Source organism: Pleurodeles waltl, chromosome 3_1, assembly GCF_031143425.1.
Source record: "Pleurodeles waltl isolate 20211129_DDA chromosome 3_1, aPleWal1.hap1.20221129, whole genome shotgun sequence".
Classification (NCBI taxonomy): Eukaryota; Metazoa; Chordata; class Amphibia; order Caudata; family Salamandridae; genus Pleurodeles; species Pleurodeles waltl.
This window is the reverse complement of record NC_090440.1, coordinates 1142078907-1142097040: the sequence shown is the minus strand read 5'-3', so window position 1 is coordinate 1142097040 and position 18134 is coordinate 1142078907. Positions and strand designations below refer to the sequence as shown.

At 47.5% G+C, this 18134-nt stretch overlaps 1 protein-coding gene across 1 annotated transcript in view; it reads left to right on the top strand.

The window, feature by feature from the left end:
* Positions 1-3430: 3430 nt before the first annotated feature.
* GLB1L2 (galactosidase beta 1 like 2) overlaps positions 3431-18134 on the top strand; it is a 746782-nt gene continuing 732078 nt past the window's right edge. Inside the window, exon 1 of the mRNA XM_069224446.1 lies at positions 3431-3582. Within this exon, the coding sequence (XP_069080547.1) occupies positions 3515-3582 (68 nt within the window). The 5' untranslated portion in view covers positions 3431-3514. The remainder of the gene's footprint in view (positions 3583-18134) is intronic.

Sequence of the window (18134 nt, the reverse complement as noted above, 5' to 3'; positions counted from 1 at the left end):
AAGGGGACCAAGTCCAAGAGTCACGCAAGTGTCCAGGGGGGGCAGGAGACCACTAAACCCCGGATGAAGGTGCAAAAGGGCTGCCTCCAAGTGGAAGAAGCTGAAGATTCTGCAACAACGGAAAGTGCCAGGAACTTCTCCTTTGGTCAGAAGATGTCCCACGATGTGCTGGAGGATGCAGAGTTGTTTCCATGCAGAAAGACCACAAACAAGCCTTGCTAGCTGCAAGAGTTGCGGTTGAGGATTTTGGGTGCTGCCAGGGCCTAGGAAGGACCAGGAGTTCGCCCCTTGGGGGAGGAGACAGAGGGGACGCTCAGCAACACAGAGAGCCCATGCAGAAGCAGGCAGCACCTGCAGAAGCACCTGAACAGGCACTTAGAAGATCTGAGGACAACGGTCGATTCAGAGTCACAAAAAAGGGTCCCACGACGTCAGAGTCCAACTCAGCGAGTTGGGCAATGCAGGATGGAGTACTGGGAACCTGGGCTAGGCTGTGCATGAAGGAAGTCTTGCCAAAGTGCACAGAAGCCCGAGCAGCTGCAGTTCATGCAGTACACAGGATTACTGTCTGGCGTGGGGAAGCAAGGACTTACCTCCACCAAATTTGGACAGAAGGGCCACTGGATGGTCGAAGACACTTGGACCCAGCTCCTGTGTTCCAGGGACCACGCTCGTCAGGATGAGAGGGGACCCAGAGGACCGGTGATGCAGAAGTTTGGTGCCTGCGTTGGCAGGGGGAAGATTCCGTCGACCCACTAGAGATTTCTTCTTGGCTTCCAGTGCAGGGTGAAGCCAGACAGCCCTCAGAGCATGCACCACCAGGAAACAGTCGAGAAAGCCGGCAGGATGAGGCTACAATGTTGCTGGTAGTCTTCTTGCTACTTTGTTGTGGTTATGCAGGCGTCCTGGAGCAGTCAGCGGTCGATCTTTGGCAGAAGTCGAAGAGGGGAGTGCAGAGGAACTCTGGTGAGCTCTTGCATTCGTTATCGCGTGAAATACCCACAGGAGAGATCCTAAATAGCCCACAGAGGAGGACTGGCTACAGAGAAAGGTAAGCACCTATCAGGAGGGGTCTCTGACATCACCTGCAGGCCACTCAGAGCTGTCCATTGTGCCCTCATACCTCTGGATCCAAGATGGCAGAGATCTGGGACACACTGGAGGAGCTCTGGGCACCTCCCCTGGGAGGTTCTGGTCAGGGGAGTGGTCACTCCCTTTTCCTTTGTCCAGTTTCACGCCAGAGCAGGGCTGGGGGATCCCTGACCCGGTGTAGACTGGCTTATGGAAGGAGGGCACCATCTGTGCCCTTCAAAGCATTTCCAGAGGCCAGGGGAGGCTGCTCCTCCCAGGCCCTTCACACCTATTTCCAAAGGGCGAGGGTGTAATACCCTATCTCAGAGGAAATCCTTTGTTCTGCCTTCCTGGGACCAGGCTTCCCAGGCCCCAAGGGGGCAGAAACCTGTCTGAGGGGTTGGCAGCAGCAGTAGCTGCAGTGGAGACCCCGGAAAGTTCGTTTGGCAGTGCCCTGGCTCTATGCTGGAGACCCGGGATGCATGGAATTGCCCCCCCAATACCAGAATGGTATTGAGGTGACAATTCCATGATCCTAGACATGTTACATGGCCATGTTCGGAGTTACCATTGTGACGCTACATATAGGTAGTGACCTATATGTAGTGCACGTGTGTAATGGTGTCCCCGCACTCACAAAGTCTGGGGAATTTGCCCTGAACAATGTGGGGGCACCTTGGCTAGTGCCAGGGTGCCCACACACTAAGTAACTTTGCACCTAACCTTCACCAAGTGAGGGTTAGACATTTGGGTGACTTATCAGTTACTTAAGTGCAGTGTAAAATGGCTGCGAAATAACGTGAATGTTATTTCACTCAGGTTGCAGTGGCAGTCCTGTGTAAGAATTGTCTGAGCTCCCTATGGGTGGCAAAAGAAATGCTGTAGCCCATAGGGATCTCCTGGACCCCCAATACCCTGGGTACCTAGGTACCATATACAAGGGAATTATAAGGGTGTTCCAGTGTGCCAATGAGAATTGGTAAAATTAGTCACTAGCCTGCAGTGACAATTTTAAAAGCTGAGAGAGCATAAACACTGAGGTTCTGGTTAGCAGAGCCTCAGTGATACAGTTAGGCACCACACAGGGAACATATACAGGGCATACTTTATAAGCACTGGGGTCCAGACTAACAGGATCCCAGTGACACATAGGCAAAAACAAACATACATACAGTAAAAATGGGGGTAACATGCCAGGCAAGATGGTACTTTCCTACGCCAGTATGTCAGTGAAATGTTGGGAAATGGGGTGGTTATATTTGATTAATCAAAGTTTACGAAATTCAATGAAAATTTCATAAAAATCTTTATTTGCACATTTTGCATTCTGAAGTCTGTTTGAATAGTAGCTTTTCAAAAAGATTACTTGTATAATCTTGTGTGTATGTTTAGGCGAAGGTTGCCTTGAGTGTTTTTTTTTTTGTTTTGAACCAGGTGAATTGCATCTTTGCAATTTGTTGTTTGATATGATATAATTTGAGATAAGATCGCATACCATTGCAAAGATATTGTGACTTTGTGCTGTGATCAACCATAAGGGGTCATCTTTTCTTATCAAAAACCGCTATGTTTTTGAAAGTTGTTGTGTTGGGGTTTTGCTTTGAATTCTAATGCATTTTGGGGAGGAATGTAGTATTTGCTCATGGGCCAATACTGTGGTTGGGTGGGACGAGTTACCAGAATGCTTGCAAACTAATGGCTTGCTCTAAATGATGTCACAATGTTAATGAAAAAGGAACTGCAGGGTGTGGCCACGCTCGGTAGTTAGACCCTTACTCGTGTCTGCATTTTAAGTAGTGGTCCAAAACTACCCCAGTCCGGTGTAGCCGCTTCCTTTAGAGGGGAGTGTATGCAAGGCGCTCATTTTGAAACCGTATGCGCGCCAATGAATAAAATAATAACTGAGTAAAAATTATAAGTATTTTGGACACGTATATAATGTAAAAATAATACACAGTGTGATGAGCACAGTAACTCCAACTACCCGAGGAGAATTGTTTTAGAATAGCGACATCTTTGTAGGACATTTTAAGATAGGTTTATGGAAACGAATAAAACAAAAATAGTTGAGTACCCTTTGCTAACACGCTGAATGAAGATAATGGCAGAATCCTGCCTGTGTCACAAACGCACGTCAACTATGTCACTATTTAGGTGCAGAAAAATGGCCGTCGCCTTCGTTTTTCTTTCGACGTCGGTTCTCAGGGCCCTGCGACTCCTCGCATCAAAGCGGCTCCCATTTCATTTTTTCTGCCAACCACAACCCCAGACAGCAAGAGGCACAGTAACACCTGCCGGAGGGGCGGGGCAGGCGCTGACTGGGAGCGCTTGGTGTCGCCATAGCAACCAGGGAGCGCCCGAGTGTCAGGGAGAGGAGGGAAAGTGGTTTACAGGCAGCGGGAATCCCTGACAGCACGGCGCCGGTCACCTCTCGGTGTCAGAGATGCGGCGGGTTGTGCGGCGCCGGATCTGTGCCCTCTCTGGGATCCTAGCGGTTCTCCTGCTCTACAAGTAAGAAAGGAAAACTAATTTATTCTGTATCATATTAGCTGCCTGCATATATGACAAACTGTGCTTACTTTATTGCCCCCACAGCTTTAAACTAACTTAATACATCATTCTGCCCCTGCCCTTTAGTACAATTGAAAAATGACATAACTTCCTGCCCTTCCACTGGCCCAATGTCCATTTAATTACCTAGGCGTCCCATCAGTTCTTGCTTTGTGGCCCCTGTAGGTGCCCTTTGCGGGTGTCTTAGTTGCACTCAAGGGGGCGTCTTTATAAAGATTATTAGAACAAGGTCTGCCCTCTTACTCTAATCCTCGTAAATGGCCTCACTGGGGGCTCGTATAAGTGCCTTTACAAATGATCCAGACGGTGATCTTCTAATTGCCTCATATCTGCCATCAGTGGTAGTGGCGTGGGGTTGGAGTAGGGGCCCAATCGCCACTTTATGTGTGACATTCCCACAACCCTTACGCCCGCGTCCATGGGGTCTCCTTATAACTGCCTTCTAATGGTACCCAAATACTTGTCCCATGAGGATACCCCATGGGAATGTATCAATCACAGACCCTTGAAGTCGGTACGAAGGAGGGGGTAGCTTCCATTTGGTGCGGCAGGTACAGTGGCACCAGAGCCCGAAAACTTGTGGGCCTATTGAACCCAGATTATTGCTGTATTTCACAGTTCTAACAGCGGTTGGGAGGGATTTTTCCTTCCCCGCAGTAGGGCCCATGACACACTGGCTACACCGATAGTACCAGCAACCCAGTGTAATGCTTTACCTCTACTTCTCAGAGACAACCTCTGCTTTCCTCAGTCAGGAAACAAGTGAAGATGAGACCTGCCACACCTCTGGAAACTTTGGCCACCTTTGTAGGCTCTGAAGTTGAGAGTCTATGGCTCCATGAGTCTTCCATAATGTGTAGCCCCTTATAATTTCCAAAACAAGTACGTGAGTGTGGGGTAGTGTTTGTTAGAGTCCTGCCAACTTCTAGTCTTAATTTAATTGCACCCCGAAAGAGTTGAGGTGACTCGGTATCTGGCCGGGGAACACCTTTGCTTGCCACCTAAGTTGTCCAACCACGATACTTCAGTCTATCCTAGTAATTTCCCGTTTTTATTTTACTGTAGGCCTGTTGTCCTTCCATTGCAGTGATACTCAAAGTACGGCCCTGACTTTACATGCAGCACCTCTGACTGGTCAATAGTAGCACTGGGCTGCTGTATACTCTACGCAGCACTTAGATTAAAATGTGTTATGTAAACAGGCAAGCACTTATTTATTTAACGGTTAACTTCAGGTAAATTGAACTCGGAGAATGGAAGTAACTATAGTGTCATGCAGCAAAATCTTGAAGAACACCTTCATTTAAAAAAAAAAAAAAACTTGCAGCAAACGTTTACAAATATAATAAAGTCTGTTCAAAATTCCAAGTGTACTTCATTAACATGCAAAACCGTTTTGCCTATGTACTCTAGATTATATCACTGCATTGAGAAATATTTTTTTTAAAGTGAAAGTTTGTAAACCTGAATTTAGAAACATACATTCTTTCCCCCCCTCCTCATGTCAATGCCAATAGCGAACTAAGAAGCAAGTTAGTTCATATGTGCACTGTGTGTGTGACCTGGCTTTATATTACACATGAACATCATTATAGTTTATTGGTGAGGGATTTCTAAAGCACACATCTTGAAGCCGTGTATTTCGAGGTCCTCTGCATGTGAAGGAAAAGGAGGGAAAGTGAAATAAAACAATCTTCCAGGATCACACAATTTATTCAAATGGGCAAGCTGGAATTAATCCTAGGTTTTCTGGTTTCACATTGTGCAATTCATTGATGAATTTGTTTCGCTTCCCTTACACTTACGTTTCCACCAAGCCCCCCAACACAGTCACCCTCCTGGCGTCAATGCGGCCCTTGGTTACATCACAGACCCAACATTTTGGCCCCTGGGAAAATGTTTGCGAGTATCCATGCTCCATTGGTAATGTTTTTTTTTCTAAATAAGAGTACGTCATTACTTCACACACCAAAGCAATTGTGGTAGGGACGATTTCATGCAATTTTGTTGATGCTACGTTTCTTTGCTTTTCTGCCGGGTTGCTATTGTAATGGTATGAATTGACATCGCTGAGCGCTGATATAGTGATGATTTAATCATAAAAGCATGTTGTCAGTAGATAGGGTTTTACAAAAGTGCCATTTTAGCAGGGCCCATTTACTCATCAAAATCAAATCGTGCTGCACCAGCTGTCTTAGTGGGGTATTCTGTGCACAAATTACAATTGCATACTGTGAAAATGAGGTGTTCTTATAGGCGCTTGGAGTAGGGGTACGTGTTGGGGGGCGGGGGAGTTCTTTTAACACTGAGATTGTTTTTTACTTTTGTTTTACTGATTGCAAATTTATAGGATTTTGTAACGAGATCTATGTGACACTCTTGTAGGGGTACTGGGAGTGTGAAAGGAGAGGCAGTAGGAAGCCATTTTTTAAATACACAACGTTTAAATACCTGTAAAATAACTATACAAACATTTCAGAATTGGGAGTTTTTGCTCGATCTCCCTTTTACCCAGCGAGCGGTGGCTGAAACAACTCTTTACTTTCAAAGACCAAACATGAAGCTGTCTAGACCTAGGTGCCTGGTTTCGAGGAAACTCTTAACTGCGGTGGGCGTAGTTCTGGCATGCTGCCTAGTTTAGCATGTTGCTGCATACCTTGTGGGCATGACTGCAGCAGTGTGAGGCCAGGACCAGCTATATATATTTTGGCACCATAGCCTTGGTGTTTTTTACCTCTCCTTCCAATATTTCCCACACATAATCCTCTCCCACTGGAAAATATTGAATTGTCACACGCTGGTAGTTTCTGTGTCTCCCCAGCAGAGGGCGACAGACAGCTCTGTCATACCTATGGAAACTTCTCAGGTGGATACTAGGCTTTTTTCACATCACAGTGGATTGTGTTAATACATGGAATCAGGGAAAACTAAGTTAGCGCTGTGTTTTAAGACTACTTATTGAGTGAAAAAACAAAAGGAACCCAGTATTTTCGGGGAAAAGGTGGGGTGGGGGGGTTCGTTTGGAAAGGAAAAGGGTATTTATTTCTCTTTCCAAACGTGGCCGGAAGCAAAGCACATTATTATAGGAGATAGATGGGATATTAAATATTAAAGGCGGGGAAACTTTTCGGGTTCTCTTCACTTACTCATGATTTCCCCATTTTGGTTAGCCATGCTACGGGTGTGAGTCCGAAATAAAACACAAAATGGCTGCCACCAGATTGGCCTCAGTGACTTTGTGAGATCACAGTGCCACCCTGGGACATCACAGTGCTCCACTGGAACCCTGCCCACTTAAGCTCTGCCCGCTACTTTATAACTCTACTTCAAGCAGGCCAGCCATACCAGGTGTGAATTTAACAATCTGGAGTATTTTCTTCAAACGGTAATTATTTCTAAACCTATATTTTACGACATTAACTTGCACTGTAGTTGCCCGACATCTCTGTGCCTATATTTTATGGGTGTATACCTCTTCGTTTGTATTCTGTGACAGTGTTTATTTACTTTTAATCAAGCGCCACTGTTGGTCTGCGAACCATTCACCAGTAAGGGTTCTCTGGAGTTTTCAGCTGTTGAAACCATTTCTATCAATGTGTTTTTTTAACGTGGTTCACTTACCATTTTCTCAGCACTCGGCTTGTACAGCATTCCCTACTTCTGTTTTTTAGCTCAGTTTGGCGGCACAGCCTTATTTATACTCTTCTCTTGGTAATTTTTTTCTGCAGGAGTTCTGGATGTTTGGGCCATATGAAACTGGGTTTATAAGCAATGAGAGAGGGGAACAGTTTAAAGGTTGCTTGGACCCGATTGTTCCCAAATATTATTATTCCATTCACATGGACACTCTATGGGCTCCTGTTTTCCTAAAACATGCGAGTGCTTTTTTAACGCTTTACCTAGTTATTTCTTGGTGTTTTGGGGGTTCTTGAAGATGCAGAAGCTGGAAATGGAAACAGGTGGTGAATATCATCTGAACTCTTTTTTTTTAGGTCTTGACAGTTCGTGCACTGTTTCTTCGAGATTTTTTGTTTTCTATCAATGGGCTTAGAAACCAGTGTATTTTTTGTTGATTTCATAATCACTCTCATTGCTTTCTTATTGGTCAGCTGCTGTAGGTTTCCTTTTTTGTACATTTGTTCCTTTCTGGGAGCATGGACATTACTCTTGCCCTTCCACTGGTCATTTTTTTAGGCCGTACTTTTTTCTTTGTGTTTTAGTACTGTACCAGATTGATTCTTTTTCAGCTGGCTGCCTCCTCTACTTCTCCCCCCTCTGCTTTCCTCCTCTGTTCGTGTTGGCTGTCCCACACCCTTCCTCCCTCCTTCCGTTGTCCATCTTGTTGCCTTTCGCCATGCTGCCTATCCCCACCCTCCCTCCCTTTTCGTGCAGTGTTGCCTTATGTCCCACCCTCTCTCCTGATTTTGCTTTATCCCACCTTCCCTCTTTTTGTCTATCGTGTTGGCAGTGCTGGCTGCCTCATAGCACTTTTCTTTGTACATAGTTTTCAGTCATGCTGCACAACAAGGCTAAAAACACATTGACAAAGCCAATACCTCACATATGTTATGGTATGTAATGTTGGGTAGATTTGTAAAGCATGTTTATCACCAGGGAGCACTAGGTGCTGGAGTAGATGAGTAGGCCAAATGGGCTGCTAGTTGAACAGCCAGGTCTTTAGTTTCTTGGGGAACTCGAGTAGAGATGGGGAGGTCCTGATGTGATATGGAAGGCAGTTTCTGAATTAGTCAACAATGTAGGAGAAAGATTGTCCTGATTTGCTTCGCAGATGTGGGGTGTTTGTGAGAGGTAGAGTATGACTGAGCGCACTTGCCTGATGAGTTGGTGGATGTTAAGGCAGTGGTTGAGGTAGGCAGGTCCGGTATTGTAGAGGGCTTTGTACATGTGGATGAGCAGTTTGAACTGACATCTTTCTGAACTGGTATCCAGTGTAGCTCTCTGAGGTGGAGAGGTTAGGGATGAGTCTGGTAGCGGCATTCTGGGTGATCCAGAGTCTTTTTATTAGTTGATTTGTGATGCAGGCATAGAGAGTGTTGCCATAGTTTACTCTGCTGATGATGAGGGCCTGGGTACTGTGCGTCTGGTGTCAGAAGGGAGCCATTTGAATATCCTTTGGAGCAAACATGGAATAAAGAAACAGGATGAGGTGATGGTGCTCACCTATTTGACCATTGTGAGTCTGTTATCCAAGAAGATGCATACGTTTTTGGTGTGGTCAGTTGGGGTGAGCGCGGGTCTCAGGTTGGTTTGCCACCAGGAGGATTCCCAAGAAGTGTTCTTGCTCAGGAAGATCAGGACTTATGTTTAATTAGTGTTGAGTTTTAGGCAGGTCTGTTTCATTCAGTTTGCTACATTTGACATGCAGGTGATGAAGTTGGTTCTGGTGGTGTGGTTGTTGTCCGTGCGGGAGAGGATGAGTTGAGTGTCATCTGTGTAGGAGACAACCTAGGTTTCATGGGAATCATATGACATGAGTGTAGGAAAATGGCCCTCTGTTGCAGTTACCCCCCCCCACTTTTGGCATGATACTGATGCTGACTTGACTGAGGAGTGTGCTGGGACCCTGCTAACCAGGCTCCAGCACCAGTGTTCTTTTACAAACAATGTACCATTGTTCCACAATTGGCACACCCCTGGCACACAGATAAGTCCCTTGTAAAATGTACCAGTGATATCAAGGGCCCTGTGACCAGGGAAGGTCTCTAAGGGCTGCAGCATATGTTGTGCCACCCTTAAGGACCCCTCACTTAACACATGCACACTGCCTTTGCAGATTGTGTGTGTTGGTGGGGAGAAAAAGGCAAAGTCGACATGGCATCCCACTCAGGGTGGGTGCCTTGCACACAAAATACTGCCTGTGGCCTAGGTAAGTCACCCCTCTAGCAGGCCTTACAGTCCTAAGGCAGAGTGCACTATACCACAGATGAGGGCATAGCTGCATGAGCAATATGGCCCTACAGTGTCTAAGACCATTCTTACACATTGTAAGTACAGTGTGGCCATATTAAGTATATGGTCTGGGAGTTTGTCAAAAATGAACTCCACAGCTCCATAATGGCTTCACTGAATACTGGGAAGTTTGGTATCAAACTTCTCAGAATAATAAACCCACACTGATGCCAGTGTTGGATTTATAAAAAAAATGCACACAGAGGGCATCTTAGATATGCCCCCTGTATTTTACCAAGTCCTTCAGTGCAGGACTGACTGGTTTGTGCCAGCCTGAGGCTGAGAGACGAGTTTCTGACCCCCTGGGGTGAGAGCCTTTGTGTTCTCTGAGGCCAGAAACAAAGCCTGCTCTGGGTGGAGGTGCTTCAAACCTCCCCCCTGCAGGAACTGTAACACCTAGCAGTGAGCCTCAAAGGCTCAGGCTTCATGTTACAATGTCCCAGGGCACTCCAGCTAGTGGAGATGCCCGCTCCCTGGACACAGCCCCCACTTTTGGTGGCAAGTCCAGGGAGATAATGAGAAAAACAAGGAGGAGTCACCCACCAGTCAGAACAGCCCCTAAGGTGTCCTGAGCTGATGTGACCCCTGCCTTTAGAAATTCTCCATCTTGATTTTGGAGGATTCTCCCAATAGGATTAGGGATGTGCCTCCCTTCCCTCAGGGAGGAGGCACAAGGAGGGTGTAGCCACCCTCAAGGACAGTAGCCATTGGCTACTGCCCTCCCAAACCTAAACAACCCCCTAAATGCAGTATTTAGGGGCACCCCAGAACCTAGATAACTAGATTCCTGCAACCTGAAGAAACAAGAAGGACTGCTGACCTACAAGCCTTCAGAGAAGGAGGAAAACGACAACTGCTTTGGCCCCAGCCCTACCGGCCTGTCTCCAACTTTGAAAACCTGCTCCAGCGATGCATCCAACAGGGACCAGTGACCTCTGAAGCCTCAGAGGACTGCCCTGGACTAAAGGACCAAGAAACTCCCGTGAACAGTGGCCCTGTTCAAAACCAGCTACTTCTTTGCAACAAAGAAGCAACTTTCCAAGGCTGCTCGTTTCCCGCCGGAAGCGTGAGACCTCACACTCTGCACCCGACGTGCCCGGCTCGAGATCCAGAGAACAAACACCTCAGGGAGGACTCCCCGGCGACTGCGAGCCTGTGAGTAACCAGAGACGACCCCCCTGAGCCACCACAGCGACTCCTCAGAGAATCCAGAGGCTCCCCCTGACCGCGTCTGCCTGTAACAAGGGACCCGACTCCTGGAACCAACACTGCACCCGCAGCCCCCAGGACCTGAAGAAACTGAACCTCAGCGCAGGAGTGACCCCCAGGCGACCCTCTGCCTTGCGTATGTGGTGGCTGTCCTGAGAAGCCCCCCCTGTGCCTGCCTGCACCGCTAGAGTGACCCCTGGGTCCCGCCATTGGTTTCTACCTAAAACCCGATGCCTGCTTTGCACACTGCACCCGGCCGCCCCTGTGCCGCTGAGGGTGTCTTTTGTGTGCCTACTTGTGTCCCCCCCAGTGCTCTACAAAACCCCCCTGTTCTGCCCCTGAGGACGCAGGTACTTACCTGCTGGCAGACTGGAAAAGGAGCACACCTGCTCTCCATAGGCGCCTATGTGTTTTGGGCACCTCTTTGACCTCTGCACCTGACCGGCCCTGAGCTGCTGGTGTGGTAACTTTGGGGTTGCCTTGAACCCCCAGTGGTGGGCTGCCTATGCCCCAGGACTGAGACTTGTAAGTGTTTTACTTACCTCATAATCTAACCTTTACTTACCTCCCCAGGAACTGTTGATTTTTGCACAGTGTCCACTTTGAAAATAGCTTATTGCCATTTTTACAAAGACTGTTTATGATATTGCTTTTATTCAACGTTCCTAAAGTATCTAAGTGAAGTACCTTACATTTAAAATGTTTAATGTAAATCTTGAACCTGTGGTTCTTAAAATAAACTAAGAAAAGTCAGTTTTCAATATAAAAACCTATTGGCCTGGAGTAAGTCTCATTTATTGCCTGTGTGTGTACAACAAATGCTTAACACTAACCTCTGATAAGCCTACTGCTCGACCACACTACCACAAAATAGAGCATTAGAATTATCTACTTTTGCCAATATCTTACCTCTAAGGCGAACCCTTGGACTCTGTGCACACTATTTCTTACTTTGAAATAGTATATACAGAGCCAACTTCCTACATTGGTGGATCAGCGGTCGGGTCTAAGACTTTGCATTTGCTGGACTACTCAGCCAATACCTGATCACACGGCTACATTCCAAAAATTGTCATTAGAAACTGATTTTTGCAATTTGAACAATTTTTCTAAATTTTTAAAAGTCCTGCTAGGGCCTTGTGTAAGTCCCTGTTAGCATTTCTTTTAGAGTTTAAAAGTTTGTAAAAGTTTGGATTAAGTTCTAGAAATAGTTCTAGATTCCTAAAAAGTATCCCAACTTTTAGAAAAGTAATGTCTAGCACAGAAGAGATGGTGGTGGAACTCAACCTCACCCCTTACCTGCATCTAAAGATGCCAGAGTTAAGGACTCTCTGTAAATTAAAAAAGATAAAAACTGGGTCCAACCCTACCAAATTACAGCCCCAGGAGCTTTTGGCAGAGTTCAAAAGGGACTACCCCTCTGAGGATAGTCCTTCAGATGGGGAAATTAGTGAACAGGAGGATGACTTCCCCACTCCTGTCCTAAATGGGGAGAACAGGGTCCCTCAAACCCTGACTCCTCAAATCATAGTCAGAGAGACTGGTTCTTCCATAGGGGAGACCAGTACCTCTGAAAACACTGTGGGCAGCCTCAATGAAGATGACCTCCTGTTAGCCAGGATGGCCAAAAGATTGGCTTTGGAGAAACAGCTCCTAGCCATAGAAAGTGAAAGAAAAGATATGGGTTTAGCTCCCATCAGTGGTGGCAGCAACTTAAATAGGGTCAGAGAGAATACTGAAATCCTAAAAATCCCCAAAGGGATTGTAACCAAATATGAAGATGGTGATTACATCACCAAATGGTTCACAGCTTTTGAGAGGGCTTGTGCAACCAGAAAAGTAAACAGATCTCACTGGGGAACTCTTCTTTGGGAAATGTTCACTGGGAAGTATAGGGATAGACTCCTCACACTCTCTGGTAAAGATGCAGAATCCTATGAACTCAAGAAGGCTACCCTGATTGAGGGCTTTGGATTCTCCACTGAGGAGTACAGGATTAGATTCAGGGGGGCTCAAAAACCCTTGAGCCAGACCTGGGTTGATTTTGTAGACTACTCAGTGAAAACACTGGATGGCTGGGTAACCGGAAATGAAGTGCATGACTATGTTGGGCTTTATAATTTGTTTATGAAAGAACACATTTTAAGTAACTGCTTCAATGAAAAGTTGCATCAGTATCTGGTAGACCTAGGTCCAATTTCTCCCCAAGAATTGGGAAAGAAGGCAGACCACTGGGTCAAGACTATGGTAACCACAACTTCCATTGGGGGTGACCAAAAGAAAGGGGTTACAAAGCCTCCCCAGGAGAAAATGGGTGACACTAGAAATAAAGAAAAAGAGTCCTCTGTAGGCCCCCAAAAACCAGAACAGGTGGGTGGGCCCCAAGACACAACCCACAACAAGGGTAAGTACCAGGGTAAGAACTGGGATGCCACTATGGCATGGTGCCAAAACTGTAGACAGACAGGGCAACACGCCAAGGACACTTCTTGTCCCAAAAACAAACCCCCTAGCAAAATCCCAGGGGTGATCAGTGTAGCCATTGGGGATGACTCCTCAGGTGAGGAGTTCTTCATAGCCTTCAACTGGAAAAAGGGCCCAACAGGTGAGTTGAAGATTCCAGAGGGAAGTAGACACTTCCACCACCTACTGGTGAATGGAATCCCAGCCACTGCCCTGAGAGATACTTTTGCCAGTCACACTATTGTGCATGACAGACTGGTGTTCTCAAACCAGTACATCCCAGGTGAGACTGCCAGAGTAAGAGTTAGCCCAGACAGGGTCACTGATAGGCCTGTGGCTTTTGTGCCCATAGATGTGGGTAGGACGTTTAGCTGGAGAAGGGTGGTAGTCAGTACATACCTCCCCCTTGATTGTCTCCTTGGAAATGACTACCCAGAGGTTAGTCAGAGCCCAAGAGAGGAACTGGTCCAGTGCCAGCCCTCTCCCAAGGGTTCTGGAGGTGCTATTCCTGCAGTAACTGCAAGTAGGCCCCAGAAGAAAAAGAAAAGAAAACAGAGTAGGAAAGGTGGACAACCTTTAGCCAAGGTTCCAGCAAGCCAAGGAAATTCTGCTCCAGTAGAGGAGAACTCCAAAACTGGCACTGGTAAATTCCAACCTGACCCACAAGAAGTCCTGGCTAGTCAGGCAACTGTTAAACCTGAGTGGGTGGCTCCTCAGTTAACAGAAGAAAGAGTAGAAGAAGGGAGTTTATTACAAGATGTAGTAACTCCCCACTCTAACACAGCAGACAGGCACCCTGAACCCAAAGAAGCCTGTAACTTAGCTCCTTCCCTTGTAGGTGAAGAGCTAAAGGTGTGGTTCTGGGCACTGACAGCTGTCAGTGGCCTCTGCTGGGTGTTAGCCTTTATGGCTGCACTATCCTTGGCATGGTGGTCTGACCCCATGCCAAATAGCAAGTTAGGTCCCCGACCCTTTTGGTCATGGTGGGGTTACTCCAGCTATGGGTAACCTCTTTGGGTAAGCTAGAGGTGACCCTGGCTAAGATAAGATTAGCAGAGGTGGATACCTCTAACCCCAAAATAGAGAAAATGGGTGAAGATATCAAAGACACAGACAAGAAGCAATTCAGACTAGGGCCTATCACTGTGGAAGTGGGTCAGTTCCCCAGAGGGAATGACCTGAACAGGAGGATGTAAGGCAGAGTAGGCCCTGCAACAAACCAGCCTATTTCCCCTACTCTTCCTCGCCTGACAGACTAGGAAGACTCTCCCAGCTTTGGCTGAGTCTCCTGGCCTGTGGGCTGGGGTGGGGGGGGGTCTTGTGTAGGAAAATGGCTCCCTGTTGCAGTTACCCCCCACCTTTTGCCTGATACTGATGCTGACTTGACTGAAAAGTGTGCTGGGACTCTGCTAACCAGACTCCAGCACCAGTGTTCTTTCACTAAAAATGTACCATTGTTCCACAATTGGCACACCCCTGGCACACAGATAAGTCCATTGTAAAAGGTACCAGTGGTACCAAGGGCCCTGTGACCAGGGAAGGTCTCTAAGGGCTGCAGCATGTGTTGTGCCACCCTTAAGGACCCCTCACCTAACACATGCACACTGCCATTGCAGATTGTGTGTGTTGGTGGGGAGAAAAAGGCAAAGTCGACATGGCACCCCCCTCAGGGTGCCATGCACACAAAATACTGCCTGTGGCATAGGTAAGTCACCCCTCTAGCAGGCCTTACAGTCCTAAGGCAGGGTGCACTATACCACAGGTGAGGGCATAGCTGCATGAGCAATATGTCCCTACAGTGTCTAAGTCCATTCTTAGACATTGTAAGTACAGTGTGGCCATATTAAGTATATGGTCTGGGAGTTTGTCAGAAACGAACTCCACAGCTCCATAATGGCTACACTGAATACTGGGAAGTTTGGTATCAAACGCGTCAGAATAATAAACCCACACTGATGCCAGTGTTGGATTTATAAAAAAATGCACACAGAGGGCATATTAGAGATGCCCCCTGTATTTTACCCAATCCTTCAGTGCAGGACTGACTGGTCTGTGCCAGCCTGCTGCTGAGAGATGAGTTTCTGACCCCCTGTGGTGAGAGCCTTTGTGCTCTCTGAGGCCAGAAACAAAGCCTGCTCTGGGTGGAGGTGTTTCACACCTCCCCCCTGCAGGAACTGTAACGCCTAGCAGTGAGCCTCAAGGGCTCAAGCTTCGTGTTACAATGCCCCAGGGCGCTCCAGCTATTGGAGATGCCCGCCCCCTGGACACAGCCCCCACTTTTGTCAGCAAGTCCAGGGAGATAATGAGAAAAACGAGGAGTCACCCACCAGTCAGGACAGCCCCTAGGTGTCCTGAGCTGAGGTGACCCCTGCCTTTAGAAATCCTCCATCTTGATTTTGGAGGATTCCCCCAATAGGATTAGGGATGTGCCTCCCTCCCCTCAGGAAGGAGGCACAAGGAGTGTGTAGCCACTGTCAAGGACAGTAGCCATTGGCTACTGCCCTCCCAGACCTAAACACACCCCTAAATTCAGTATTTAGGGGCACCCCAGAACCTAGGAAACTAGATTCCTGCAACATGAAGAAACAAGAAGGACTGTTGACCTACAAGCCTTCAGAGAAGGAGGAAGACGACAACTGCTTTGGCCCCAGCCCTACCGGCCTGTCTCCAACTTTGAAAACCTGTTCCAGCGACGCATCCGACAGGGACCAGCGACCTCTGAAGCCTCAGAGGACTGCCATGGACTAAGGGACCAAGAAACACCAGTGAACAGCGGTCCTGTTCAAAACCAGTTACTTCTTTGCAACAAAGAAGCAACTTTCCAAGACTGCACGTTTCCCGCAGGAAGCGTGAGACTTCACACTCTGCACCCGACATCCCTGGCGCGAGATCCAGAGAGCAAACACCTCAGGGAGGACTCCCTGGCGACTGCGAGCCTGTGAGTAACCAGAGACGACCCCCCTGAACCACCACAGCGACGCCTGCGGAGAGAATCCAGAGGCTCCCCCTGACCGCGACTGCCTGTGACAAGGGACCCGATGCCTGGAACCAACACTGCACCCGCAGCCCCCAGGGCCTGAAGGAACCGAACCTCAGTGCAGGAGTGACCCCCAGGCGACCCTATCCCTTGCCCAGGTGGTGGCTGTCCAGAGAAGCCCCCTGTGTGCCTGCCTGCACTGCTAGAGTGACCCCTGGGTCCCTTCATTGGTTTCTACCTAAAACCCGACACCTGCTTTGCACACTGCACCCGGCCGCCCCTGTGCTGCTGAGGGTGTCTTTTGTGTGCCTACTTGTGTCCCCCCCAGTGCTCTACAAAACCCCCCTGGTCTGCCCCCTGAGGATGCAGGTACTTACCTGCTGGCAGACTGGAACCGGAGCACCCCTGTTCTCCATAGGCGCCTATGTGTTTTGGGGACATCTTTGACCTCTGCACCTGACCGGCCCTGAGCTGCTGGTGTGGTAACTTTGGGGTTGCCTTGATCCCCCCAAGGTGGGCTGCCTATGCCCCAGGACTGAGACTTGTAAGTGTTTTACTTACCTCCTAATCTAACCTTTACTACCCTCCCCCAGGAACTGTTGATTTTTGCACTGTGTCCACTTTGAAAATAGCTTATTGCCATTTTTACAAAGACTGTATATGATATTGCTTTTATTCAAAGTACCTAAAGTATCTAAGTGAAGTACCTTACATTTAAAGTGTTTAATTTAAATCTTGAACTTGTGGTTCTTAAAATAAACTAAGAAAATATATTTTTCAATATAAAAACCTATTGGCCTGGAGTAAGTCTTTGAGTGTGTGATCCTCATTTATTGCCTGTGTCTGTACAACAAATGCTTAACACTACCCTCTGATAAGCCTACTGCTCAACCACACTACCACAAAATAGAGCATTAGAAGTATCTACTTTTGCCACTATCTTACCTCTAAGGGGAACCCTTGGACTCTGTGCACACTATTTCTTACTTTGAAATAGTATATACAGAGGCAACTTCCTACAATGAGCGAGAGGTATTATGTAGAAGTTAAAGAAGGTATGGCTCAGCGATGATCCTTGAGGGACTCCGCAGATGAGGTTCTTGGCTTTGGAATTGTAGGACGGGAGCCTGACACACTAGGTAGTGTGGGAGAGAAAAGAGGCCAACCATCTCAGGGCAGGTCCTTGTACTCCGAAATTGTGGATTCCTGTCATGAGGTTCCTTTAGGAGATGGTATCGAAGGCCACAAAGAGGTCGAGTAGCATAAGCGCTGCACTTTCCCCTTTGTCCATGATAATCCGAATGTCATCAGTTACTGTGATGAAGGCTGGTTCCGTGCTGTGGTTGCTGCAGAATCCAGACTGGGAGCTGTTAAGAAGGTGGTGTTGTTCAAGATGATTGGAGAGTTGTTTATTGATAATTTTTTTCACAAGTTTGGATGAGAAGGGCAGGAACAAGATGGGTCTGTAGCTGCTGAACCCTTCTGGGTCTGCAGTAGTTTTTTTCAGGAGAGCTGTGATTTCTGTGCATTTCCAGTTGTCTGGGCAGGTTCCGCTGTGAAAGGAGGCGTTTATGATGGTGGTTAGGTGGGAGCTCATCAGAGCCAGGTTGCAGGTATGGTAGGGGCAGGAGTCTGTGGGGGCCCTGAAGTGGACTTTTCTCAAGATTTCAGTGATATCTTCTAGGGTGAGAGGTTTCCAGTTTGTGAGCTGGAGGTCATATTTGGTAGCGGTGGGTAGCTGGTTAATGAGGTCTTGAGTCTTAAGTTGTGGGTCGAAGTTGCTATAGACCTTGAGAATTTTGTTGTGAAAGAATTTGGTGAGGTTGTCGTAGAGGTCTTGCAATGGGGTGATGGAGGTGGTGGCAGGTTGGAG